Source organism: Podarcis pityusensis, assembly GCF_964106645.2.
Source record: "Podarcis pityusensis genome assembly, chromosome: 1".
Classification (NCBI taxonomy): Eukaryota; Metazoa; Chordata; class Lepidosauria; order Squamata; family Lacertidae; genus Podarcis; species Podarcis pityusensis.
In genome coordinates this window covers 139494045-139508095 of record NC_138028.1, presented here as the reverse complement: position 1 = coordinate 139508095, position 14051 = coordinate 139494045, and the positions used below count along the sequence as shown (strand labels likewise).

At 43.1% G+C, this 14051-nt stretch overlaps 1 protein-coding gene across 11 annotated transcripts in view; it reads right to left on the bottom strand.

The window, feature by feature from the left end:
- Positions 1–14051, bottom strand: part of UNC80 (unc-80 homolog, NALCN channel complex subunit) — a 176971-nt gene that overhangs the window by 94942 nt on the left and 67978 nt on the right. For 7 of the 11 annotated variants that reach the window (XM_081014940.1, XM_081014945.1, XM_081014947.1 and 4 more), the window contains exons 22-24: positions 12972–13144; positions 5139–5351; positions 2207–2378 (exon numbers count right to left, since the gene is read on the bottom strand). In XM_081014940.1, the coding sequence (XP_080871066.1) occupies positions 2207–2378; positions 5139–5351; positions 12972–13144 (558 nt within the window). The remainder of the gene's footprint in view (positions 1–2206; positions 2379–5138; positions 5352–12971; positions 13145–14051) is intronic. The other 4 variants (XM_081014948.1, XM_081014942.1, XM_081014946.1 and 1 more) reach the window with 1 other exon arrangement.

Here is a 14051-nt window from a genome sequence, read left to right as displayed (position 1 = left end):
GCCACCCACGTCCCTGTTCTTAGAACATTGCAATTGTAGAACAAAGCCAACAAACTTACAAAAGCTCTAATGGATTACATGCTTTTTGGAAAACAGTAGCGCGAGCTCACACACGAATATGATGTTTGGAGAGGATATTGTACTAATATCAGTGTAAACTGCACTCTGTATTGGCATGAGGTCTTGTCATGTTCTGCATATTCATTTTGATTTTAAAAACTTCCTGCCTTCATAAAGAATATGTACTATTGCAACACTGCATTATACGATGTCCTGTTTTCCATGTTTTTAATGCAATGAACACATGAAAATTTGATATCTAGTTTACACTAACCTAATTTCCATTTAGCTTTGGTTCTGGTGTGTAAATATTAAGGGAATGGAGATGAATACTATCTTATATCAGGAAGGCTATCTCATCCACATAATTTATAGCATTAAGGTTCCACTTATAGTTTTTAAAATGACATTGTCTCAGTTAAGAACTAATAGTTTCTGCAGATCTGTCATACGTTTGTCACAGTTGTGGCTTCTAAGGGAGCACCTGTAATGATCTGGTCGGTGTACACTTTTGGACGCAACAGAGGAAACTGACTAAAAATCTCAGCAGGTTCCCTTCAGGGTCAGGAGCTTTGTATGTAATTAATTAAATACTTATTTGCCCACTTTCACTATATATATGGACTACATACATAAAACATGACCAGTGTTTTTGAAAGGAGGACCATCAAAACAACCTGGCAAACAGTCATCCAAAAGCTAACAGAGTTCAATCAATTTTATTCATGGTTGGTCAATTCAATTCAAGGAGAACCACATCCAGAAGCAGCGCTGGACATAAAAAGTTGCCTTCTGTTGAGTAAGGTCACTGGTCTATCTAAAGCATTACTGTCCACTCCAGGGGTGGGGAATCTAAGATCCTCCAGATATTGTTGAACTGCATCTCCCACCATCCCGGGCCATTGCCATGCAAGATGGGGCTGATGGAAGCTGGTCCCCCATCCCTGATGTACTCTGACTGGCAGCAGCTCTCCAAGTTCTCAGGCACAAAAATTGTATTTCCAGGCATTGTCATGTGAAATTATTGTAAATGTCAATGCCAGAACAGAACATCAGACCTTCTTCATGCAACTAATGTGTAATACCATCAGAGATGGGTAAATCACTTTTCCAGTAACAAGTTCATCTTATTTCCACCACAGTTTGTGGATTTCCCCCCACTAAAGTCCACATGAAACTGCACCAGCACATTAGTGCAAATTTCTCCAAGCACACACACATTTCTATGCAATTTCCCCTAATATAATACTTTTTATGCTATATGCATTTTTATGCACACTTTACCCTGGCATACGTATTTCTGTACCGACTACTTGGCTTTTATTGCGAAATTAAGAGAAGTGTGAATCTTGGAAGTTGGCTGTGTTCACATATTTTTTTGGAAAGTACAAATTAAGGAAAATCACCTTTAAATGTGGTCTAAACTCCAAAGCCAAGGGCTTGCCAATCAGAAGGTTGGCAGTTTGAATCCCTGCGATGGGGTGAGCTCCCCTTGCTTGGTCCCAGCTCCTGCCTACCTAGCAGTTTGAAAGCATGCCAAAAAGTGCAAGTAGATAAATAGGTACCGCTCCGGCGGGAAGGTAAACGGCGTTTCCGTGCGCTGCTCTGGTTCGCCAGAAGCGGCTTAGTCATGCTGGCCACATGACCCAGAAGCTGTGCGCTGGCTCCCTCAGCCAGTAAAGTGAGATGAGCGCCGCAACCCCAGAGTTGTTCGCGACTGGACTTAACTGTCAGGGGTCCTTTACCTTTACCTTTAAATGCAAAGAGAACCGAATTTGACTTTCATCTCTAACTACCACAGATATATGGTCCATGCCACACAGAGCCAATAAGAGTTCAGGTGCATGCCTGTATCTGCATTGTAACGCTCATCCAGACCCCTCTGAACCTGCTGGAAGTAATATTTGGGTGCAGATGAGTCCCACTATCTGTTGAACATGACTAGCTGCACTGAATTAAAGTCTTATTCTCCTTGTTCGGTGGATCCAATTCCTTTTTGCTGCTGCTACCACTACATGACATGTTACATCTTGGCACAGATAGATAGAGAGGGAAAGGGAGGTAAGTGTGGAATACAATTGGGTGGAAAGGGAATGAAAGAGGAAAATAAAAAAGAATTAAGTGTTCCTAAAGCAGAGATTCTTACAAGCGGGGGTTCTTGTAGTAAAGGGAGTCTCCTTACTGTCATCTAAAAAGTCTTCTTCCTCATCCTCCTTTCTCAGTCTTCGCTTGGTCTCCTCATCATAAATGAGGCCCAGCAGATTGGCTGGGCTCTCACTCTCACTATGGCAGAGTTCGTTGAGACGGATGCCAATTGCCTGCCAAGAGAAACAAAAGAAGGAAAATAATGAAGTGTTACAAAGGTAACTTAGGGTAGCAAAGCTTCACCAGAGAGCTGGAGGTTTCAAATAAAGAACATGGCCAGTGTGATTGAAAGAGTTAAAGACCGAGATTAGGGGTGTTTGCAAATTTATCAGGTGGGACTGTTCTGCGGCTTGTTCAAGGTAAAGAGGGGATCTGTAAGAGGCTGCATGAGTTGAAACAGAGAACTGTAAAGCACTTAGAGGGGCCTCAGTGACCCTGGCATTAAAACATTGCAGACAACCATCTACCGTATTTTGCGCTCCATAGGACGCTCCGGCCCATAGGGCGCACCTAGTTTTTTGGGGGGGAAATAAAGAAAAATATTTTTATTCCCCCCCCCAGGTGCGGGGCTGGAAGAACTAGGTCGGGGAACAGCGGGAAGGTGCGCTCTGCCTCCCCGCTGTCCCCCGAGCTTGTGGGGCTGGCGATGGGGAGAAGTGCGCTGATCCTGGGACTGCAGGCAGCTCTGCGCGGCCATCGGGAGCGGGGCGGGACTTCGCGCCCGGCTCCCGGTGGCCGCGCAGAGCTGCGCTGAGCCGGGGACGGCAGGCAGCTCTGCGCCGCCATCCGGAGCGGGGCGGGACTTCGCGCCCGGCTCCCGGTGGCCGCCCAGAGCTGCGCTGAGCCCGGGACTGCAGGCAGCTCTGCGCAACCCTCGGAGTCGGTCTCCCGAGGGTTGCGCAGAGCTTCCTGAAGCCTGGAGAGCGAGAGGGGTCAGTGCACACCGACCCCTCTCGCTCTCCAGGCTTCAGCGAAAGCCTGCATTCGCCCCATAGGACGCACACACATTTCCCCTTCATTTTTGGAGGGGAAAATGTGCGTCCAATGGTGCGAAAAATACTGTACTAAAAGAAAAACTATGTCTCTAAGCTTACCACATAGGGAAAACACCAGGGTGCTGAGGGGAGGTGGAGCAGCTTTGCTCAAGTCTCTACCCTGAGGAAAACAATGTGGGAAGGAGGGGATTTTCAGAGCTGAGCATACCTCTCTAAGCTTAAGGAAGATATCAAGAGGTGAGAGGGCAGAGAGGGGAGCTCTGTTATGCCTGAAAGTTTAAGCTTGCAGTAAGAAAATGTTTTACACAGAAAGCAAAACTCTTTTAGTTCTTCTCAAACTAAAATCAAGTTTGGCTCCAAATCTCCTTTACTTACTTATCTACAATTTGGCAGGTTTCTTACCCAGGGGCATCTCTCTCATGCCTGCAATTTTCAGACCAATTTGCCCACAAAACACTTAGGGAGATTCAGGGGTCACCCCTGCTTTTTAAACAAAATTAAGCTTCAAACAGTGCCTAGCACCCGGGCTGATTTGCCCATAAATTGGCAAGCTTTATCCACTCTGGAAGAGCTGGTATGACTCCAAATTCCATTCAGTTCTGTCAAAAGGGAAAGACATAGCCTCTAAAATATTTGGTCTGAACCAAATCTGGTGGCCAGGGCACGCCTCTAATTTAAATGATCCAAAGGGTTCAAACTCCATTAGTTTCCATTTTTTAACATGTTTCTGTTTATATTGAACTGGTTCAAAATTTGAAAAGAAATAGAATAGATTATTATCATAAAACTTAACATTTATACAGTCCTTTAAAATGCTCGAAGTACTTCAACATATCTTTCGATAATCCTTACGAGAGTCCCATAAGGCAGATCAGCATCATTAACCACATATTGAAGACTGAGGAACAAGCCCAGCATAGAGTGATTTGCCTTAAGGCAGAAGCAACAGTCAAACCAGGAACTCTTTTTTATTTATTAGATTTCTACCTCCCTCTGCAGCACACAGAAATCCCAGAATGGATCATATAACAAATTCAAATCATATTCTATGTAATCATTATATCACATAAAACAAAGTCTTATCCAAATTTTCATGAGGACTTTTAAAAAACTGCAAACTGATGCAGAAACACAGCAAGCTGAAAAATGAGAAACTGAAATGAAAAATGAGAAGCTAAATTGAAAAGAACTGAATAAAGTCAAATGCAACTGTACCAAGAAGAAAAAGCTGGAATCCTCCTCTCCAGGTAAGCTTTATATGTGCAGGTGTTTTTTAAAAAGAAATTAATAAGGAAGATGGAGTTCAACTGTGCAATCCCTTTAGTCCTTCTCACCCAACTTAAACTTAAAAGTACATGTAACTGAACTGAAGGAATATTCTCTCCCCACGCTGCATCCTTATCTCAGCTTTCCCCCCCTTCCTTCATTGGCCATTTCTATCATTAGGCAGAATCAGGAGACTGTCTCAGGCTGTAGATGAAGAAAGGAGTGGTGACAGGTCCCCCACCCAGTCATTCCCAATGACAGCTCTCAGCTCACCATTACCATCCTCACCAGCTGAAACCAGTGACACTTGTTGGGCTGGGCTGGTTGGCTCTCTCGCTTACTTGCCTTCTCCCAAAGCATCTCATAAAACACCACTGAGAAAGACCTTTGAAAGGCAAAGTGGCAGCCATCCAGGTCACATGCACCAGAAGGCATTGCACATGGTACTGTACTGCTCTGCTCATGTGACGCAGGCTGGTGGAGGATAACTTCTGAAGGTGGCTACTCTGACTTCCAGGTTTCTAGCATGTACCTGTTTCCTGTTTCCAGACTGGTCTAGAAAGCAATATGGAATGTTCAGAACTAAACACAAATGTTTCTGAATAATGTTGATTACGAGAGAGAGAGAGAGAGAGAGAGAGAGAGAGAGAGAGAGAGAAAGGTTGAACTTACATCTCCCCATTGATAGAAGAGCTTGGCTGCATTCCACTGTAACTTCTGGTTACGTTTGTTCCCCACTATTGGGGAGCGCCCACGGGAAAGACCCTTTTTAGTGATGTTCACATGGTGTCCCTTCATCCACTCTGGCCAGTTGCCACGGTTGCAGCGGTGAACGAAGCGAGCACATTCCAGGAAAAGTGCTGCTCTTGCAACCACTGGTGCCTCCTAGAATGTGTTGTGAAAATGTCATTAACAGTTTTTAAAAACCCAAACATTTCTAAAAAAATGTGGTACCAATTTATATACTCAAACTGACAGGATTTAGATTTCATAATTCAGCTACAAGGTAGTTTATTGAGTCAAATATGATAGATCGCTCATGTGGTCATGCCAATTCATTAGATGACAAGGGTAGAAGTAGCCTATAATATCAATTTGGTGATGGCTTCAACCAAACAAGCAATGCCATAGTTACAGTTTCTCTTCATTTATTTAGAGAAAAATTATTTAGAGAAAAATTGTTAAGTGCTATTATTAAATATACTGATTTTGCTTTCTTAGGAGCAAGTATCCACTGAATTGAATTGCAACACCCACAGCCAGGTTGCTGATATTCCCAATGAAATGTCTGAAGACAAGACTGCTTCTTTATATTCCTACTAAAAACCTTTAAATGGCATGCCCCTGATCTTCAGGCAGTGCCGTTTCCATGATTCTAGAGCAGGTAGTCAACACTCTTTTTTGACCAGTGGGTATTTTAAATCTGAGAGTGCTGGGGGTGCCAGTCTCAAAATGGTTGCCACCAGGTGTGTCAATGTGAATAAAATATTGGGGATATTGGGGATGGGGATAGGAAGCACTACCCCACATAATCAATCACATGATGTGGTGCACACACACCATTTGAATGGCAATGTCCATCAACTTTTGAGATGCAGCCCCCTCAAATACTTTATTGGTGGGGTGAAGGGACCTCGGCCCCTAGGAGTTGGTTCCTATGGCTGCAATAGAAGGCGTGTGCCACAACGCAAAGTGGCTGCAATGGGAAGCATGGCATAACACAATATAAGAGAGACAACCATCCCTGACAACCTTATGCTTACTATGGGAAACCAGCTATTTGCTGCTGGTCCTTATTGTGGAGATCACACACACAGAGAGAGATGCTTTCGCTTTTAATAAAAACAGGTAGCATTCCTCAGGAGTAGGAAAAATATACATCACTCTCATTGCCCAGAAATCACTTAGAAGGTACCTGCACATTTTGCCCCATAACTTACTTTCTAGAAGGGCTACACACTTATACAACTGTTGCAAGGATTTTAAAAGGTACCAGTGACCAATTCAGATACGGTAGTCCAAGAATTGACAGATGCAAGAATTGGAGAAAATGAAAGTGAGGTTTATTGCTGAGCAATAATTGACCCAGTGGAATCTTTTCCAAAAGACTGGGCCCCGAGCCCTATCGCCCAGGGGCTTTTATACCTGAGTGCATACATCACAGATCATGACATAATAGGATACAATTGCGAACAGCAGCAAAATAAGCTAATGAGCGCATACAAGCCTTGCTCCTGACCGTACAAAGATTTCTCTCCCAACTTCTGCTTTTTAGTTTGAACACCAGTCCGACCTTTCCCCCAGATTTATAGCAAGGAATAGAAACTTAGGGTAAAGAGGAACTTCGGCTGTTGAGCTCCTACGGACCATCTGCTATAAGGGACATTCTGCAGTTTCCTGTTTCACTGCTCAGACCTTGTCTGGACAAGGGGGGAAATGTGCCAGCACATCAGATTTATCGCTTCCCCCTTTCTTGTTCAGTGAGATAGGGAGAGAACAAGGAGATACTGGGACAAAGTTCATTTCGGATTTCTCAGATCTAAGCAATTTGCTATTAGGCTAAGCAGAAGCTTTCACGATTCAAACATGGATTATAAAATCACTGTAGAAATATCTGGTTATATGAATATATTGATAACTGATAACTGATTGTATGGATAACTGATTATATGAAAAGCATAAGGGTAAAATTCCTCCAGGTCCTGCTTCACAACAACGATGAAAGTCATAGTCCATGATACCTGCCTAGGGCTACCACTGGAAGCCTTGATGGGTGTCATGGCACCCAAAGGCATCAGACTGAAAATTCCTGGTCTAGAGCCTCCAGGAATAAAAGGTGCAAAGACTTTTTCATCTAGGTTGACCTGAATGCTGCAGACATTTGGATCCAATATAGTAAGCAATTCAGACTGGAGCAGTTCCTAGCTCATAAAACATTAGGCCAGTTCACCTTGGTTTGGCAGTATAAGAACAAGCCATGTGCTCACATTCCCCCCTTCTTTTGATGTTCCCCGTCTCAATTCAATTAGCAACTTCCTGATTTACAGCAAACCATAGTTACTGGTGTCACAATCGCAAGTACATTTTGAAATAATACTTACCTTGTTTATCATTCCTCTTATCTCTTCTTGTGATGCACATTTTAATTCAGTTTTGTGCTAACTGCTGGATTGCGTTCTTCAAATATGACAGGACACTTTGCAATAAGATCTATGGGTTGTACTAAACTAAGTTTTACTCAGAGTAGACCCAGTGAAATTAATGTTACTAACATAGTCATACCCATTAAGTTCAGTGGTTCTACTTGAAACTTACTTGACTACTGCCCTATGGTTTGTGGCAAATCCACAACACGAGTAATAATAACCTCTCCACAACCTCTCCAGCTGAACCTCTCACTTGCAAAGGCTACATATTTAATTTCTTAATATGATACACCCCCAAAGTCCATTAATTAAAAAGTTAGAGAGACCATTCCACAGATATTGGCTCCATCAGCCCTTGATTCTGCTGCAAATCCATATTTGATGAAACAGCTATGGCCCAGAAGAGATTATGTCACGGTGTATTTATTAGTTCTTAAGGTGCGGCAAGATCTTCTTGTGTGTTTTTTAAACACACACTTGTTGGTCTGATTATAAAACGTGTGTGTGTGTATCTGGGAGGGAGCCTGGTTCTATTAAAATGTTTCTGTGTTGATTCTGATGACTCTGGGGTTACATCTTCTTCCTCCAATGCAGACAAGAACTTGCATGCTGGGGGGTCTCTCTACAGACAACCATGCCTGTCACGCAGTTAGAGGAAAACCACTCAACATCAAGGGCGGGGCTAAAAGTGCAGCCCCACTCACTCCAGATTCATACACATGTGAGTAGCACATGAATAGGGTTCTGGTTGTCTTCTAGCACCTATGTAGGGTTACTTCCCCGGCCCACAGAACCTTACCTTGAAGCTGTGGGTAAAAATGAATATATTCTTTCTTTGAAATTATCCTGTCTTACTGTCCCAATATGAGACGTCTTGGTTGACCACAAACTTGACATGAGCCAACAATGTGACGCGGCAGCTAAAAAAGTCAATGCAATTCTGGGCTGCATCAATAGGAGTATAGCATCTAGATCAAGGGAAGTAATAGTGCCACTGTATTCTGCTCTGGTCAGACCTCACCTGGAGTACTGTGTCCAGTTCTGGGCACCACAGTTCAAGAAGGACACTGACAAACTGGAACGTGTCCAGAGGAGGGCAACCAAAATGGTCAAAGGCCTGGAAACGATGCCTTACGAGGAACGGCTAAGGGAGCTGGGCATGTTTAGCCTGGAGAAGAGGAGGTTAAGGGGTGATATGATAGCCATGTTCAAATATATAAAAGGATGTCACATAGAGGAGGGAGAAAGGTTGTTTTCTGCTGCTCCAGAGAAGCGGACACGGAGCAATGGATCCAAACTACAAGAAAGAAGATTCCACCTAAACATTAGGAAGAACTTCCTGACAGTAAGAGCTGTTCGACAGTGGAATTTGCTGCCAAGGAGTGTGGTGGAGTCTCCTTCTTTGGAGGTCTTTAAGCAGAGGCTTGACAACCATATGTCAGGAGTGCTCTGATGGTGTTTCCTGCTTGGCAGGGGGTTGGACTCGATGGCCCTTGTGGTCTCTTCCAACTCTATGATTCTATGATTCTATGAGACACTCAAGGCAATTCACAATGTGATCCAATGCAAAATGCAAAACAACAACCCACAAAAAACAACCCAACAGAATTCAGTAAGACATAAGAAATGTTAATAAAAATGAAAAACAAAAACCAGCATATAACACCAATCAAATAATAAGAGAGAACAAGAGCAGGGGGTGGAGGAGGGCAAGAGAACAAATTTTAAGTATCTAACAGACCAAATGCCTGTCCGGACAAAAACGTTTTCAGCTGGGAATGGAAAGTCTGAATGCTATAGTGGAAGCCAAATGAATATTCCAGGGCAGGGCATTCCTTCATGGCAAAAGGTGCCTTAGGAGACATTCCCACCAAACCAGCCTCAAATGCAAACAGGTCCTGAAGCAAGTCCATATTCTACTTTGTTCTATTCATTATATATACATATTGTATTTTGATGCTGTGAAACGGCCTGAGACCTACGGATGAAGGATAGAATACAAATTTACTAAGTAAATAGCAACAGCAACAATAAGACTGCAGAGAGCCATTAGGCTCGCCTGGTCAGATTCTGAGTGTTCATGTGCCAAGCAGTTTGCTGTTGCTTAGTGGGAGAGAGGGGCATGGAACAGAAGAGTACATTTAGAAGACAACCTTGAGTTCAAAACTGAGAAAAACTACTGTAGAGCATGAGGGATGAGGGAACCTGTGGTCTTCCAAATGTTGTTGGACTACAAAACCCATCATCCTTGAGCATGGTCATGCAAGCTTGGGCTGATGGGAGGAGAAGTCCAACAACATATGGATGGCCATGGGTTCCCCGAGTTCTAAATCAGGTTTTCCAAGCCACTGGACAAAGTGTTTTAATAAATGTGCTTGGAACTGGTCCAGCACCTTCATGTGCAAATAGCACATTTGAGGGGTGTTTTGGGGTGACATAATGCAGGGAGCATCTACTCCCATGTCATGCCCCTGATCAGAATTCCCATGGTTCATTTTCCTAAAGAAATAGGTATGTGCAGTTCTAAGCATGCCAAGTTAAACATGCTTCAAACTGTAAGCTATGGTTTGTCCCTGGTCTGCTCAAAAGGAGTTCATTGCCTGGCAACAAGGCCCTTAGTTCTTGATTGCATAATTAATTCCTGCAGAATCTTATGCCTAAAGAGGTCTCTCAGTCAAAAGGACTTGTGATGCAAATTCCTGTTGACCCATCCTTACACGTAAAGCAAGTGTTATTAGCATTGTCCTCAGAGAAAATTAGCATGCTGAATGTCAAGGTATTATGAAAATACCCTGCAATAGCTTACCTTACACCCAGAGCAATCTGAAGAAGCAGCGAGAGAAAGATGAAGATGTGTGACAGAATGGGTAAGGATGGATTCACACCACAGAGAAACACACCACAAATGAGGAGAAATGAATCAGCCAGGAGATGCATAGCTGAAAAGAACCACAGGTTACCACTCCACTCACGGTCAACAACAGAAAGCAAAACATCGCCACAAAGTTCTAACAAGATGGGCACTTTCTTTGAAATTCTGCTTACAAAATGGCCTCCCCACTTCCTCCATTACAGTTCTTTCGCTGCTTTTAAATATGGCAAGATAAAACAAAGGCAAAACTGAACTCCCAGTTAAACACTTTGGACACAGGTCATCCAGTAGAGCATGAGACTCTTTTTCTCAGGATCATGGATTCGAGCGCCACATTGGGCAAAATATTTCTGCACTGCAAGGGGTTGGACTAGATGACCCTTGTGGACCCTTCCAACTCTACCATTCTATGAGTCTAGGTGCAGGGCAGGCCTAAGCACTGTGGGAAGGAGGGACAGCAGTTTACTCAGCCCTAGAGGTTAGGGAGAGGGAAGCAGCCCATAAGATGAAAACTGAGGTTGAATTTGAAGAATGTGCTTGAAGGTGTCTATACAAACTTATTTCCCTGTATCTTTTTGGGGTGCCCATGTGCGATTTGCAGCAATTGCCGGAGAAGAAGCAGTGTGCTGAACAGTTACCTGCCACTCACCCAGGCTCAGAGAGGGTGCTTGTAATTTGAAACTCTTAATACTTGCAATTTGAGAAACAGGGATGTTTGCCTACCCATGCAACATGCTTACTTGAGAACTACAAATCTCATCATCCCTTAGTCCCTTGCTGGTATTGTCTATCCCCGGGCAAGAAAAACCACATGACACAGAATCCATCGGATAGACGGGATAGTGGGAGCCTGTACAGTTCACAAGTTTCCTAAAAAGGCAGGAGCCAGGCTCCAGACAAAATGGGAATGGGAATGGGTGCATAAATGCTAGTTGTCATTTGTGTATGCATGCGATATACTGGCTGTAAACCAAGCCACAATAATACCTATGGAGCTTAAACAAAGAGACCTTAAGAAGCTATCAAACAATTTTCAAAACAGACAAGACACGGAGCAATGGATCCAAACTACAAGAAAGAAGATTCCACCTAAACATTAGGAAGAACTTCCTGACAGTAAGAGCTGTTCGACAGTGGAATTTGCTGCCAAGGAGTGTGGTGGAGTCTCCTTCTTTGGAGGTCTTTAAGTAGAGGCTTGACAACCATATGTCAGGAGTGCTCTGATGGTGTTTCCTGCTTGGCAGGGGGTTGGACTCGATGGCCCTTGTGGTCTCTTCCAACTCTACGATTCTATGATTCTATGATTCTAAGACCTTTCAGTTGGCAAGGGGAGCGGGAGTGGTATGTGACCTGTTTGTATCTGGTCCAAACAAATAGTGCTTGGGCTCTGGGGCAGGGAGGCTATTTGGGTGGATGAAAGTCATTTTACTGATTCTGCAGCCCCTCTCGCCTCACTCCCCACTTTATATATGGAAGAAGATATGTAGCTTTGAAGTTGTGATGGTATGTAGGCCCTTAGAAATGAGGCTCTGCAAAGACTAAAAAAAGGATTCCAGGAACAGAGCCCCCCACTTTAAATGTTTTAATTGATTTTTTAAAATATTGTATGCTGAGAAATAATACTGGTTGAAGTGAGCAAAGAAGCGCCAGGCAAAAATATAAATAAAAAACGCCCAGACCTTTGCCTACAAAGTGCAGAGCAAAAGGTAAGTGTGGATAAGCCCTGAATCTAGCTGCTGTCTAATAACTGATGCATGTAGAAAGCTGCCCAGCTGAACTGACATGATAATACTAGTGAATTGTAAACGTGTGTGCATGTGCAGAAATACATGCCATGCAATACAAGGGATTTTAAATACCAAAGCAGTGCTTTGAATCACAATCGCAGTAAAACCAACCAAAGGCACAGAGGGTGAATGAGATGCAAGGAAAGCAAGAAGAACAAAGTAGCTGAAGCAACTGCAAGATTGAAAAATCATCATCTATGCTGGGCTTGGATCATCTAGGCCTTGGATCCACAAATCACCATTCGATGAATAAGTCATATACCAGAAAGCTTTGAAGACTCCCCTACCCTTCTGCCCCCCACAGTGAATTACTTGAGACTCACAGCTATGGCTTGCTTCAATTATTTATAGCATCAGCTGAACATCTCTGTGGAGTTAAAGTAGTTGGAGCCATATATACCAGTCTTCTGTTTATAAGACATTTATAGAGGCTTAGTAATAGTTGTGAAATGTGGACCCTTAAAGAAATCTGAATATTAAAAGAGCTGTTTCTTTAGGTGCAGCACAAATCTAGTAAATCAAATATCCTATCCAGGTATATATTCACAGATACATGAAAATTTCCTTGTTTGTACTTAGCATTTATTGCATACTTTCCTTGTGTGTTTTTAAAAATCTCTTCCCACTTCACATCGCAGCTTATGCATTATTGAATTATTGGTTGTGAAGAGTGTTCAAGAAACATCATGCAGTTACTTACAAGATCGAGGGCAGCTGCCAGGATAGAGGCATCAGGGATTGTTCCTGGCTCACAGCAGTTTAAGAGAAACTGAAAACGCTTCATGCCTTGTCTTATTGCACCCAAGTTCACCACGTTCTTGGATTTGCTTCCTTCTTGGTTGGAAGCCAGGTGGTCATCATAGGTCTGACAACCTTCAAAAAGAGTACAAAAGGGGGTTGTGGGAGAGAGGGGGAAAGGAAGGCCCCACAAAAGTTTAAACATAAAATGGTCTTGAAAATGATATTGGAACATGTGAGTCTTATCTATTTGCCCCTATGCATGACCATCAGATCCTAACATAAGGATTGAGATATGCATGAGGATTATTCATCACTGCAATGATATCTCTGAAGTCTCTCAGGAAAAAAATTCATCTTAGCTAGCAATGTGGAAAATGGGAAAATGCATACTCTTTTATCACAAGTGTTCTCAGTTCCATTGGAGTTTGAGAGCCATTGATCCACAACTCTGAAAGCACATTATCTGCAATGGCTGCTGCTTAAATGCGGCAGTCATAAGGCAATATGGTTACTCCATGGGAACACAATTTTCAAAACCAAGAAGACGCTTTCAGAGCCTACTTTCAGCATGCAGATTACTGAACACCAGTAGAAATTTTGCCTCCTAAAGTTAGCTATGACCAAGTCAGACTGAATCAAAGGAATAAGTCATGACTAAGTTAAATCCTATTACTTTAAGTCATCTGTGGCTACTATCTGGGCTACCTGAATGAGAAGGTGAAGCTCTTAAGTGTAGCTGGCCCCTACAACCAAGGCAAAATCAAGCCAAAGATGGATGCTGGCCCCACTGATCAGGTGGTAGGTGCCATAAAACAGGTGCAAGAGAAGTAAAAGGTTGGGAAAGTTGTTCCTGAAGCACCACCAAAGGATGAAAGCAAAGAACTAAAGTAAAGGGCGTGGGTGCATTGTCAGACCTCAGGTCCCCATGTTGCTGTAATTTGGGTTGTGTTATTGTTGTTGTTGTTGTTGTTGTTGTTGTTGTTGTTGTTGTTGTTATTATTATTTTAAAAGTCCCCCACCCATGTCTGAGCCTTTGATA